The 14,041-nt window shown below is 29.1% G+C and overlaps 1 protein-coding gene and 1 long non-coding RNA gene across 6 annotated transcripts in view; one reads left to right on the forward strand and one right to left on the reverse strand.

Annotated features, from left to right (window-relative positions):
- The window catches only part of LOC118072755 (dipeptidase 1-like), a 39,987-nt gene that overhangs the window by 24,649 nt on the left and 1,297 nt on the right, over positions 1–14,041 (reverse strand). Inside the window, exons 2-3 of the mRNA XM_035092856.1 lie at positions 9,052–9,752; positions 5,329–5,640 (exon numbers count right to left, since the gene is read on the reverse strand). Coding sequence (XP_034948747.1) covers positions 5,329–5,640; positions 9,052–9,297 — 558 coding nt within the window. The 5' untranslated portion in view covers positions 9,298–9,752. The remainder of the gene's footprint in view (positions 1–5,328; positions 5,641–9,051; positions 9,753–14,041) is intronic.
- LOC118072756 (uncharacterized) overlaps positions 1–14,041 on the forward strand; it is a 53,543-nt gene that overhangs the window by 20,170 nt on the left and 19,332 nt on the right. The window lies entirely within an intron of this gene.

Below are 14,041 nucleotides of genomic sequence, written 5' to 3' on the forward strand. Positions count from 1 at the left end.
ACAAAAAACTCGGTGACTGCATTATGAGACAGTGAGGACGATTAATTTTCCAGTGCGACACGGATTTAAAGGCCAACGGCTTCGCCGGAAGGGTGTCGCGCTTCACGAATTTACTCTTCGTTTTCTCTCGTCATTTTTAGTCTAGTTGACTGACATTCATATCCATACACATTTATAAATAATACCACCAAGTATAGTTAACAAATCAGTTATAAGTAGACATTAATTTTACAAAAGTTCATAATGTATATGCGACTAACAAAACTATTCATTATAAAGTGAGGACATATTCATGTCAGAATAACAAATATACCAAACTTTAATTCCATTATTATATCAATTTAGTGCATATGTGTATCATATATCAATGTGCATCTAAAATTATTATCATATAATTTTGTTCACTGGAATAATTATCAAGATAATTATTATGCTTGCAAATAATCACGCAATTAATTGTTTAAAAATCTCGAGATCAATATATTGTAATACTATGTTCATGCAAATCAATTTATTTTTGAAAATAAATTAAAATTGAAAGCTTAATTAAGAAATATTTTATTGGTATAAAAAAGGATAGAAAGGAAAAAATGAATTAAAAGATTTATAGATGACTATTTTTAAAGTTATAATTTACATAAAAATTTGATTGGACATGTTTAGGTTTAATGAATACTCCAACTAATTAGAACTGTTATTTAATTAGTATCAGTTACGGATAATGGTGAATTGATTATAAATACAATTTAACTTATTAAGGGATTGATTGAGAAGATCTATAATTGTAACAACTGTGTACTTTTGAAATAATTTACATATTAATCAAAATTATTATTATTTTAATTTATATTTTAAAAGTGAATTTTTGTTTATAAAAAATTAATTTTTTTTAGTGAAAAATAACTTTGAGAGATAGATGATAGGAAATGATCCTGTTCTATCAGCTCCTAAAATATGATTTATATTTTTTTATCAATTTCTTTTCAATACTCATCGGCAAAAAATGAAAGAAAAAAAACTCAACATCAGATTTGTTTTATTATTTATTACAGGCAACATAAATCCAATAAAAAAATCATACATCTATTTGCATATTTATGCCGTAATCTGTTTATCAATTTATATGACATACTCTTTTACATATACACAAACTAAAATGCAATTCTAATTCCAGTCAAAATTGAAAATGTAATTTAGTATATATATATATGTATCTACGAAATATATAAAATTGATTGATTTTTATATAGGTGGCGAAATAAATGAAAAATTTTCTTCATGATGCATACATCATATGATAAATGAGATTATTGATCCACATAAATCAATATCAAAAGAGTATTTCACGTAATTAGGGAACAAAAAAGAAGGAATAAAAATACTAGCCAGGATGTTGTCAAATTACCAAGCAAATGGTATGGGCATCTGGTAAGATTGTGAGCAGAATAATAAGCGGGTACCGCAAAATTGGCAAGTGGTAAGAAAGAAAAGAGGCCGAGAGGGTGTGGGCTGTGTGGAGCAGAGTAAAAGTAGAGACGAGCGTAGGTTTTCAGAAAGTTTGCTATGGTATGAGAAATTCACGGGGGTGGTGATTGGAAGGGCCACGATATAGAAAGCGATGGAGCATGAGTAATGTTGCGGTGTGGGGAGGTAGAGAGGAAAGATGGTGGGCGAGAATGCTAGCAGGGGATGCTGTTATGCTTGGTATTGATGTCAAGGTCTTCCATCTCGGTCGACTCGAGGGCGACAAGTGAAATCAATAGGATCGAATCGTCTCTTGTGCAGCTTTCCTCTCTCTAAAGCATTTATTTTCTTACATTCCCTCATGGTTTATTTTATTGTCGAACACTTTTTTGTTCCATTTTTTTCTCTTTAAATTTATCTTTAATTGTTACACTCATCAATTGATTACTCCTGATAGCATATACACATTTGGGTATAGATTATTGATGAAATAACAAAGGATTAATATATATTTTTTTTCATTTATTGATTGATGCTTCAATTAAAACCTTTCAATGGATGAATACTAAACTATAAATCTTTTGAAAAAACTTTTTCCATTGAAAAGTTTCTTGATTAATTACTTTGTACAAAAGATTCACATCTGTGTCTAGGATTTCCGTTTTCATGCTTTCTCTTCTTTGCACTTTCAATTTCAATAGACGTTGTTGGGTACATGTATCACATCATCACGTCAATGGCTAGTGAATATTTGACACACGCAGAAAATATACTGCTAGACGCTAAGGGGTTTCTTTTATTTAACACAGCAAGAAGAAGGGGCTGTGAACAAAAGCCTCTAGATCCTGCCAAGACCTGATGTACACCCTCAACCTTTCACAGACCTTGTGTGTTTGTTGACAACGACAAAGAGATAATCACGACGTTGCTGTGGTCATGATGAAGATGAAAATGTAGTAGCAGCCAAGCATAAGGGTACACGGTCTTTCTGAAGAGGCAAGTACTCTTGTCAGACAGTGTTTTCTACTTTTTTTTTATTTATTTTTTCCTTTGGAAGGTGTGAACGAGGGTCAAAGAGAAGTCGAGACTGGGAAATTACTTCCAGCGCCAGAGACTTTGATAAAAATTTATTGAGTGAAAAATTCATCCATGGTATTTGATAAAGTGACAGTGGAATTGATGAAGTGGAAATATTGTTATGTTCTTGACACGTGATTGGATAATTCCAGTTGTTCAATCGAGATAAAATAAAATTTATTACAAGTCTATCAGTGCTGTAATAGTCTGAAAATTATTGTAATATCAAGGAAGAAGACTTTATTCACCATCAAAGATGATTGAGATGAGATTAATTCATGAGATTGGTATTTGAATTTTTTAGCACAATCCATGTTGACAGGTGTATCATTTTTATTTCAAATAAATTCATTGAGGGTTTTTTTTTAGAAAAAAATACTATGTTATTATCTGTTCAATCATTCAAAAGATCTATATAAAACTGATGAATAATTTTTTATATCCAAAGATCATAAAATATTTTCAAATAAACTTTTACCCTATTATAATGTGCAATAATCATTGAATTAAATTACTGTAAAATTTCTCAAAATTACTTTTGAAAGCTTATGTTTTAGCTTCAACATTTTCTTGAAAACTTTCTATAATAATTCATATCAGCATAACTGAGTTGTGAAGCTAAAAATAAATTAAACCTCAGACTAAAAATTTATTTAATAAAAAGAATCATAGAAACATCAGAACAATTTTAATCTTTTGAAATATTCATCATATTTAGAACTCATTTTGATATCATAAAAACTGTTATTACATAATAATTTAACAAAGTCTGGTCATAAACATAAAAAAATTCATTCTTGGTGTAAGATTATGTTCCATTCTATTATATTTACATGTTCACATAAAGTTGAGAAAAATAGAAATAGGATGGCTTATGCTCAAGGGCATTTGAAGCCACATCACTCGACAAACGTGCATAAGAGGAGAGAATTCTTGTACTATATGTAACAAGGTTACTGCACGCCACTTTGAAAATTTCCGGCAACTGCAGTGCAGTAAAACTGGTTGGATAGCCGCGACTAGATTCACTATAGCTTTTCGTGGCTTCACAATCTACCTACTATGTCAGTCAAGCTTTTCAAACTTTCGAGTTAGCCCTCCTCTTGCAGAAGAGCTACTGAAACACGATGCAGTTTTTACCACTCACTGCTGTATATACCATCATTACCCAACTATAAACACCAGAATCTCTCATTCGACTATTATGTGTGTTTAGCTGTTGCACATTTCAAAACATGCATATTTACCAGTTACGAATTTTTAATGAGAAAAATTTTAATTGATACTTCCCAACTATATTAATTTCTTCTAAATGTATTTTTCAAAGATATTTAACTATTTTTGGGATACTCTATTACAGAATTTCATCTCATTTTGGTTGAATAAAATTCAAAAGGATTTATAAAATAAATAATGTTATGTAACACACTTTAAAAATGTATTTATAATTTAAATATATAAAAAGTAATATTTTTAAAAGCTTGATAAATTTTTTTTATTTAATTTTTATTTATATTTAGAAATGACTTTAAATTGGATGCAATTAAAATTAAATAATTTTATTGTCGAGTAATTAGTGGTAAATGATTTCTGTAAAGTCAATATATAAAAAGGAATTATAAATATGTGTGATTAACAGAGGCATAAAAGGATATCATAATGAGTGACATGAATGAAAATGATGGATTTGTATGAAATTTTTGAATGAAAGAAAAATACGTATTAAATGAATGCAAAGAGTATGTATGGTGATGGTGATAATTTAAATATAATGACTCATTGCATCACCATGATTCCATTTGAATGCATACAATTGAATTCCACATTTACCATTTAATTTATTTGATAGTAATTAATGATTAGATCAGTAGAACCAAGAGCTAAATTTCGACAAAAATCAATATTACATTAATGAGATAATGATGATAAAATATATCAACGATGTAAAGTTGAATAAAATCATTAACTTTTTACTATTACTTTATTTGTTTTAATAGTTTTTTTCATTAATAGATATTTCAATCTTTTACCAACTTTTTTCATCAGCTAGGAACATTTTTATTCATCCACGTTTAAGTCATGAAATATAAATATGTAACTTTCTATCACGTATTTATTTTGCAAAAGGAGATTTTTACACTGTGAAAATATTGAAATTTTTATGATAAAAAGTACTTTTTATCGTAGACTGTAGTAGTAATAAAAATTTTTGAATAAATAAATAAAAAGGATGATGTGATACAAAGGATTTTGCAACACTTCAAACAAAATTAATTAGAAAAAAATTTTCTATTATTTGATAAATTCTACTTGAAAATAAATTAGTGTTTGTGTAAAGTAACAAAATAATTAAATTTAATATTTTATTAATTATATGCAAAGAGATCATGCTACTATTATCTGACATTATTTAGCATTTCTTCATTTAAATAATGATAATAACAAAAGAAGAAAAATATTTCAAAGAACCATTTTCAAACTATTAATAAATATCCTTAACTATTGTGGAATCCTTCTATCAGTGTGCGAAAGCATGAAATTCACTCCACGCTTGGCTTATTTTTTTATTACTTTTTTTATTGTATTTGTCGTTGGCGTTTGCATTGGCCAGACTACGAGGCAATTAAATTGACGGAATGGGACGATGAGAAAAAGGGACAGATGACCGATGATGAGAGCGAATATACAGAGGGAAAAACAAGAGTAACATTTACGTGTAGCAAACAAAAATTTATCGTGGCTAATCAATCAGCTATTATTGATATATATATATATATATATTCTCACCTGATAGTCCATGTAGTTGCCGTAACCCATGTGATTACAGGTACAGGCGCATGCTTGAATGTGTCTCCGCATATCGAGCTCGACCTCTTCGCCACACACGCCCCTGGCAGTCGCCATCATCGTGTCTCCCATGCAATAGTTGCCCGTGCAATACATCCGAGGATCGTTTTGATCCAGATAACCTCCACCCGTGTCATCGTAATCAAGTCTACTTGGGCACCGAGATTCGTTCGTGTAGCCAACCCTCGATTGCGGACGCTGGTCTTCGAATCCGACCCGCGACTGGGGACGATGCAGACTCGCTGGAATGTCCTATTAAAGAAAAATGGCACATGCTGAATCAGCCAATATATTTTACAAGGATTCTTGATAAAATCATTATTTCAGTAAATTTTTATGTCCGATTGTCTCCAAGATAAATTTGCCGCCAGTTTTGATATTTATTACACAAATCTTATCGTAGGATTAATTTTAAATGACTATAATGTGAGAACAAACTGTCTTACAGTAGGATTATGGAATATTGCTTTCATTAACATTCCTTTAATTGAATACTTTATTCCATTTTTTGAAGTTGAGAAAATAGAAGAAAAGTAAAATCAAGTGATCGTTATAGTAGAATAAAAATGAATTAAAAGTTGAAATGTTTATTTAATCGACTAAATTCTAGAATGAGTTTTACTTGACTGAAAAATACCAAACGTTTCTTTTATTAAAAGTTATGAATTTTTCTCGATCGAACAAAAATATAGAATGGATCTGACGTATGTTATGACGATTTAAAAAAAATGTTAGATCTTGATTTAATTTTATTTTTAATTTCATTTTGTTATTTTTTTTTTTTCAATAATATCATCACTAGAAATCTTACAATCGAATAGAAGCCTTTGAGATAGATTTTTTTTTACAATTTCACTTATTAGTTTTTCGAATTAATTTTTTTCCTAAGGTTTTCTGATATAATTTTTATTTTTCCAATCGAGTGGAAAGAATTATTAGGCATCTGGAACTGTCAGAATCTCCAAGTTTATGATATAAATACTCGAAATGCTCAATTAATTATTTGGAAATAATAACATAATTGAGTGAAATAATAACAAAATTCGATTAGCTGTCATCTTGCAGGAAGGGTTGAACTAAAATGAAGTATTTTGATTAATAAATTTCTGCAGAAAAATGAAATGAAAGTAGAATTGGTAAATATTACGTCAGCCAACTTATTAATAAGACAAAATGTATCGTTGGTGTTACATAATTGATGATGAAAGAAAATAAGTTTTGATGAGATGTCCAACACAATAGAGTCATTGGTTTAAGACATGAAGGATATAGAAAATACAAATTATTTTTCGATAAAAATAATATGTAAGTATAAATGACTCGTAGCAGATCGGCACAAGTTCAAAGTAAGAGTAACGTACGATGAGTCAGCCAATTTATTTGGAGAAAATACTAAAATATTGATCATAGAATTCATTGAATTATATTCAATTCAGATAGTACGAGAAAAGAAGAGGAAAAAAAATTGAACAAGTCTGAAAGAAAAATCAGATTGAATAAATTAAGACCTAAGTAAGGGAATCAAAGTTACTAGAGAAATAAAGCGAGTTTCTCCTTTACACGTAGAATAATTATGAAGAGGCGACGGAATCGATTGCTGTGCTAACAGAACTTGTGTAATTATGTTAATTAATGTAATTTTGGCACTAGTAACACAGTTAAGCATGAAAATAAACGACAGGCTTGGTTTTGGCTTGGTTTCTCATACGTAAATATTTCAATAAGGACTATTATTTTCAATTTACAAATTACAAATACATTTACGATAATACACAGATGTCACCATAAATAGTATCTCTCACACGAGGTACTTTCTTCAATGACTTTTGTTTTATTATTTTTTTTTTTTTATTAAAAGGAATTTAATGGAATTGTAAACTAACGAGAGATCTTCAAGAGTCGAAAATTAAGTTCGAATAGAGTCAGTAAATATGGTCCAAATGTAACTGCTAGTCGTAATCTTAAATGACCCATTCAATGGCCATGGAATGTGGTACTTTCTGTCTTTCTTAGTCCTCCATTAACAATAAACTTTCTTTAATAGGATTTTGATGAGATTTTGAAGCATTGTTACATGAACAACCTATTCAGAGTATTTGACAATACAATAATATGTCGATTGAGGAATTTTTATACTTTACAATAAAATAGTATTGATTGCAATTTTAAAAAATCTTTTTCGTGTCATTTATTGATTTGATATTATTTTCTAGTGATAGAGAATTTGATAGAATAATTGAGGTAATGAAACTAGAATGTTTTAATGAATTTATTTGAAAACATTTATTGAAGATGTTGGTATAGAGGAATGATGAAATTTAAAACAAGAATTATCCAGTTGAATTAATTATAAATCTCGTAATTAGACACTAAAGCTTTAATTTTGAATAGGTTTATGGGCGCCTGAATCACACGAATTTCGTCTGAAAATCACATCGTCAACTTTGAAGCGTACTCATGTTCACATCATGTGACACGGAGCAACGTTAATAGACGTTCGCTCGCTGGAAGAGGGATTCGGTGTGTTTTGTGCATCGAAAGCGATAAGTGCTTTCGTCGTCTGCCTCCAAATAACCGCAGAATAGGTCGGTACTTGTCTCACTTGAATGATAAAGAGTGTCTAGAGCACTTGAGCTTTTGATGCCATTTAAAGGTTGCCAACTTATAATATAATATATCTATAGTCTTTATCATTGAAGAATGTCTTAGAAGCTCAATTATTATTATCCCGTGATCATATTGTCTAAAAATCGGTGAAACTGCTGAAATTTTCAGCTAAATATTTTTATCAGCGAATTTTTTATTTTATGTCTGGTAAGCTTTTAGTTATTCTATTGACATCCTTCAGAAAAAAAAAGCCAAACTTTTCTAGTAGTGAATTTTTTATTTGGAGATCTGTGAATTTTTTTCCTCACTATGTTTTATTCATTTGAGATTTTAGATGTTGATGATATACGTAATATCAGTTAAAAGTATATTGAAATATTTATTTTTAACCGAAAAAAAAATGTACGTTCAAAGTTTGTAATAGTGGAATATCCATTAAATATACTGCATAAACTAGTATCAGACTTTTTTTTTCAGCATTCACAGCAGCTTTTAACTCAATTTTTTTTTATTTCTTCGTTTTAGATATTTATTATATACACTGTGAAAATATGGACCATTTCCAAAAGCTCATTTATTAAAATTATAAGGCCAATGTGAACTGTCAGTATTATATCTACTTTTTTTAAATTAATTATTATGACGAAAAAAAAGATTTTTATATTTATATAATTGCAGTAAATATAAATTTTATTAGTATTTATTTTTAAAAATTACAAAATCACCTCTGCATAAGAAAGGGAATATTAGCATAGCTAGAAAAAAGTTGGTTTAAAATTTAATGTCATAATTATTTGAATTTATTTTTAAAAAATGCAAGTTAGCTAGCCAGTTTCTTTATACTTATAACAAAAGACTGTTTGCTATGATAATCAAAAGAAACTTTATGATTAAATTTTACAAGTTATAAAAAAAAAATCTTGTATACAAACTTTCTCTAGAAAAATTTGGTTCATTAAATTAATTACCAAGAGTAAATCTATGGAACAAAAAACAATTCCGCCATAATATCAACAAAATGAATATCGATTGTATATAAGGAAAGTGAATATTTACCTGGGGCGTTGTATCCTCCTGATAAGGCGTTCGGATCCTGTGGCATTCGTCGAAGCATCTAGAGTCATAGCCGCTGGGTGGTCTAGGATATGGATCCTGTGCTGCGGCTGCTGCTGCAGCACAGCAATCAGGTATAGGATACGTTTCATAGGGGCACTTAGTGTCCACTGTAGTGGTACCAACAGGTCTAGAAGCCTGATGGACACGTTCTTGTGGACCACTTGTGTAACCAGTGCTGTGATGCATTCTTGTTCCTCCTTCCCTGAAGCTTAGCTAGTAGTATTATCCTCTTCGGCTCTTTCTTATCAATTGAACACAATGCCGAATAATTAGTGCAATGTTTCGGCGGTTGATCTGCGATCTTCTATGTCTATCGGTTTGGCAATTACCAATACTTGGCACGGACAAACCGATGACACAATCCCCTTATGTTGGTGTCTCACCGATCTCATCTCTAATTCCTCCCACTCGGTCAATCGGTCCATTCTACTTCGTATGGACCATTCACTTTGTTAATGAATAAATTTACTACCAGCACCTGGTACAAGATAATATAATGCCTCTTCACTGACAACTACACCTGTAGATACGCTATCTCGTTCTCTTTTGTTCTCTTCTTCTTCTCTGTCGAGTATGTTTTGGCCTGTCTCTTCTACTCCATCGTTCGTCGTTTGGACTTCATAGATTTCATCTCTCCGTCACTGAAATAGTTAATTGAATCAGTCAAGCTTAATCGATACTTGATTTTCACCTATTCTCGATCTTTCAAACCTCATCGATTTACATTCTATTGTTTTGAACTTGATTTAACATTTATTTCAACGAAACTATTAATTTGTTTTATTTCATTCAATTTACTCGCTCACTCTCGCTCTTTCTCCATTTAATTTATTCATTTATCATGTTGTATCTACACCAAGATATTTTCAATTAATTTATTTTAAACAGTTGAGAATTTACTGTTGAAAGGTTGACCTTTTTTTTTTTAAACTTTTCCTAATTTTTATGATGATTATTAGGTGGAAATTTGAATATAATTGTATTCACTTTTTAATACTCTAGAAAGTTGATTAATTTTGCTGGGTTAGTTGTTAGGAAACTGATCCTAAAAGTTTTTTTATAAGGTTTTTTTATGATACTAGAGATAGGCAAGGAAGGGTATTGATAGAGTTACGAAATTTTAAAAGAGAGTTGAATAATTAGAGGGTATCAAAAAAAAAGTAGCCTTTATTGAATATTAAAAGAATATAAATTAAAAGTATCTCTATGATTTATTATGTATCCAGTCAAGATCACGTGAGCATTTTAATGAAAATTTATTCTAAAATAAAAATAAAAGAGATTAATTGATAAACAAAATAGAATCTTTTGCTTGAATATCTATTTATATTTTTTTTTTGTTCTCGATAAGTAAAGATGATTTAAAATGAAACTGTTCAAAATTATCAATATTATAGGAAAAATATTTAAACTTGTCATTTTAAACTGAAATATTCTCTAATAAAATTTTATTTACTATTTAAAGATGTTTCACTTGGAGAGGTCAAATTATTGACCCAATCTTCTTTTTTTTTTCTTTAACTAGTTCTTTTTTTATATAGACTAAACCAGACAATTTTCTGAAGAAATATTTACTTATATAATTTATACATTATCGTTAAAGATATTTAACACCTTTTTTATCCGCTAGTTAGATATTTCTTTTCATGTCAAATTAAATAATGGATTAACCGGCAACGAAAAAATGGTGGTTTCGATAAATTCTATAAGAATTCTTGGATATTTTTTTCTCTATCAATAACTCTCTTACGTTATCTTCAAATTATTTTATTATCTAAAATAAATCGTAATTTAAATATCATATCTATTATATTTTCATTCTATTGCAGTTTTTTTTTGTCACTACTACTACTATTACTACTACTACTACTACTACTACTACTACTACTACTACTACTACTACTACTACTACTACTACTACTACTACTACTGCTACTACTACTACTACTATGTACTCTCTCTCTTTTTTTTCTACTTCTCTTTTTATATTTACTCAAGCTCATTCACAAGCTGTCGGCAATAACGAGACTCGAATCCTGTACATACAACTTTGAAAAATATTATCCGAGGTCTCGAGTGGCAACAAAGAAAGAACAGAAATAAGGGAAGAAATGAAATGAAATTTGAAAATGAGAAAGAAATAAATAAGAAAACTTCTATTTCGTGTACCAATAATCTGCAATCACATACACTAAAAATTCAATCAAACAAAATATAAATATGTATGTCATACTTAAATATTTTTTATATAATGAATGTTATCTCTATTAAAAATTAGTACACGAGATATCTAGCTAAGCCATAAGCTGTTTAAACTTATTAAAATTTATGATGTAAAATTTGCGAGTAAAAAACCAGGAATAAATAAAAAGTAAAGAGAGCGAGTGTAAAACAAGGGAAAAATGTGTATTTAAGCCGAGAAAAAACCGATGGGGCCTTTAAAACTAACCCCTCATTTACCCTTTTAACAAAGATATAGACCACGCATGTTGGGTCGTTACTGCTATGCTTATCCTTGTACTTCTTTTTGTCTTAATGTTTTCTCTTGATATTCCAATTTAATTCAATTTACTTATACCCACCATACATAGTTCGAATGTAAACAGTTAATGAGGTTAATTAAATTCCATGAGTAAAATAAAAATAAAACTATAAAAATAATATTAATGTTCTGGTAATGGTTGAAACAACATCTAAATGATAATCGAAAAATCATTAGAAAATGGTCGTCTTTTACCACCCTAGTAGAATCATTGGTGAGGCGTGAGAAATGTGTATTTGATTCTCGACAACTAACTGTCTGACTACGAGGGGAAAAAACAGGGGATAAAAAAAGGTCTGTGGGGAGGATTTGGCAGGAGAAAGAAATGTCCTCTCTCCAGTGATATGTTAAACCAAAGATGAAAAACTTTGTCTTTTATTTTTTTACTGTTTTTTTTTTCTTTTCCACCCTCCAAAGATATTCTTTGGGGTCAAAAGTTCATCAAATATTTATGGCATGAGTTCAGGAGATGCGTGCTTACGATCGTATTCAACCCTAAGTGAATCGAGGATTAATGGAATCAATGTCAAATAGAGTGCATAATGCATAACTATCGTGTACGAAATAAGGAATTATATAAGTATTAAAGCTAAACGTTATAAGGTAATATGGAGACGTAGGTCAGAATGGAGATAATAGCGCTATAAATGAGCTTTAACTTTTTATTATGATATATGGACGTAGATTGAACCATATTGTACGTAAAAAAAAAATTTCGTTCAAATTTATTTCATTAAAATGACATAAAAATATAATGTGTTTTTTTTATTAGAAGAAGGTTTATGAAAATGCTAAAATTCTCGTAAATTATTTTATTTTATTATTTGTTAAAGAATATTTAAGCTTCAAAAAGTCACTAAAGTTAGAGGAAAGTTGATTAAATATATTCCAAGACATTGACTTTCACCACTGTTACAGTTTATTTTACCTATTAAGTATCATTAGGTAACTTTATCTAATGCTCTGGCGATATACGTACATTTCAAACAGGAAAGTAGTTGATGAGTGACAGAGACTTTATGACAAGTTAATGAAGTTTGCAGGCCTCAAAGGCATTGGTTTGTTCCCGTAAGATCAATAGCAATTTAATTATTTTAGTCGACGTTGAAGATCAAGGCAATACTAAGTAGATCTCCTATTCGTTAATACGTAGTGACATCCTATTAATTTTAAGCAATATTCCTATGCTCAAATCTGACGGTTTAATCTTAACAAATTTGTCAAGCTTGCATTCCATATGATACACAAATTTTAATAAAAAACTTTTTATTTTTTGTTGAAAATGGCGAGTTGCTTAAATTACTTTAATAATTGATTGTAGCAATATTATTATTGTTTCATTAAAATTATATTAATTATATTATCAATATATGTCGAATGCTCTAGGTTGTAATTTGCTTATCACAAACAACTTTAACTGTATTTGTTGATTCACCTCTATCGGCAAACGTGTTTACCTAGCGCTTGAATTTCGATACATGATAAAAAAAAAACAGTTATTTTTTCTAGATTTTACATTTTTTGTTTTTGCTTCAACAAATCAAATAAATTGGAATGTTTTTATCTATACAATTACACTATCATTAATGGGGATCAATTCACGAGTAGATTAATATAAAATTGAATATTTGATTTAATTTAAATATTTTTTAATCATATTCATTTAATCAATATAATTATTTAAAACAAAGAAAAATATTTAATATTGCAGTTTTAGATTCTTTTTTTATGAATATTTTATTTAGATGAAAAGAAAAAAAATATATAAATATATCAAACTTTAAAATGAGAAAAAAATTTTCTCTTAAAATGGCGCCAAAGTTTGTGGCGTGATGAGTTGCAATTTATAAAATATTCGAAAATAAAAAGTTTGATAATAATTGATGTGACTGTTTTTGTTTAATCAATAATTGTGAAAGAGAAAAGAATTAATTTTTTCAAATGGAATATTAATAAATAATATTGCTCACTGGTGAAAGAAATATAAATATTTTTTAAAACTTCATTATTTCATGAAATGTTGTTTTACTTTAAATTGAAAACATTTAATTATATTTAAGTCAATTGTGATGGCTGATTTATTAAATCCAGTATAAAATTTATTTCTCAACAAGACTTTCTTATGTACTATTCCCTTTATAAGCTTACGAGAAATAACATGTCACTACGATTGGTTTGATCGACTGAAAGAAAACGGTTGACAAGTTCACCTCTGTGTATATGTTTTTTTTTAAAAAAAAAAAAAAAAAAAAAAAACCCAAGTAAAAAAATTCGAAATAAATGATAACTAAAGAAGTACCGTGAAAAAAAAAAAAAAGATTGTTGGGAAGTTTCCAGATACAGCGATGAGTACTTGCTCTCGTTGTCGGATTAGATTTGACGATGGGA

This window comes from Chelonus insularis, unplaced genomic scaffold (genome assembly GCF_013357705.1).
Source record: "Chelonus insularis isolate UGA/USDA-ARS -01 unplaced genomic scaffold, ASM1335770v1 contig_94_pilon, whole genome shotgun sequence".
NCBI lineage: Eukaryota > Metazoa > Arthropoda > Insecta > Hymenoptera > Braconidae > Chelonus > Chelonus insularis.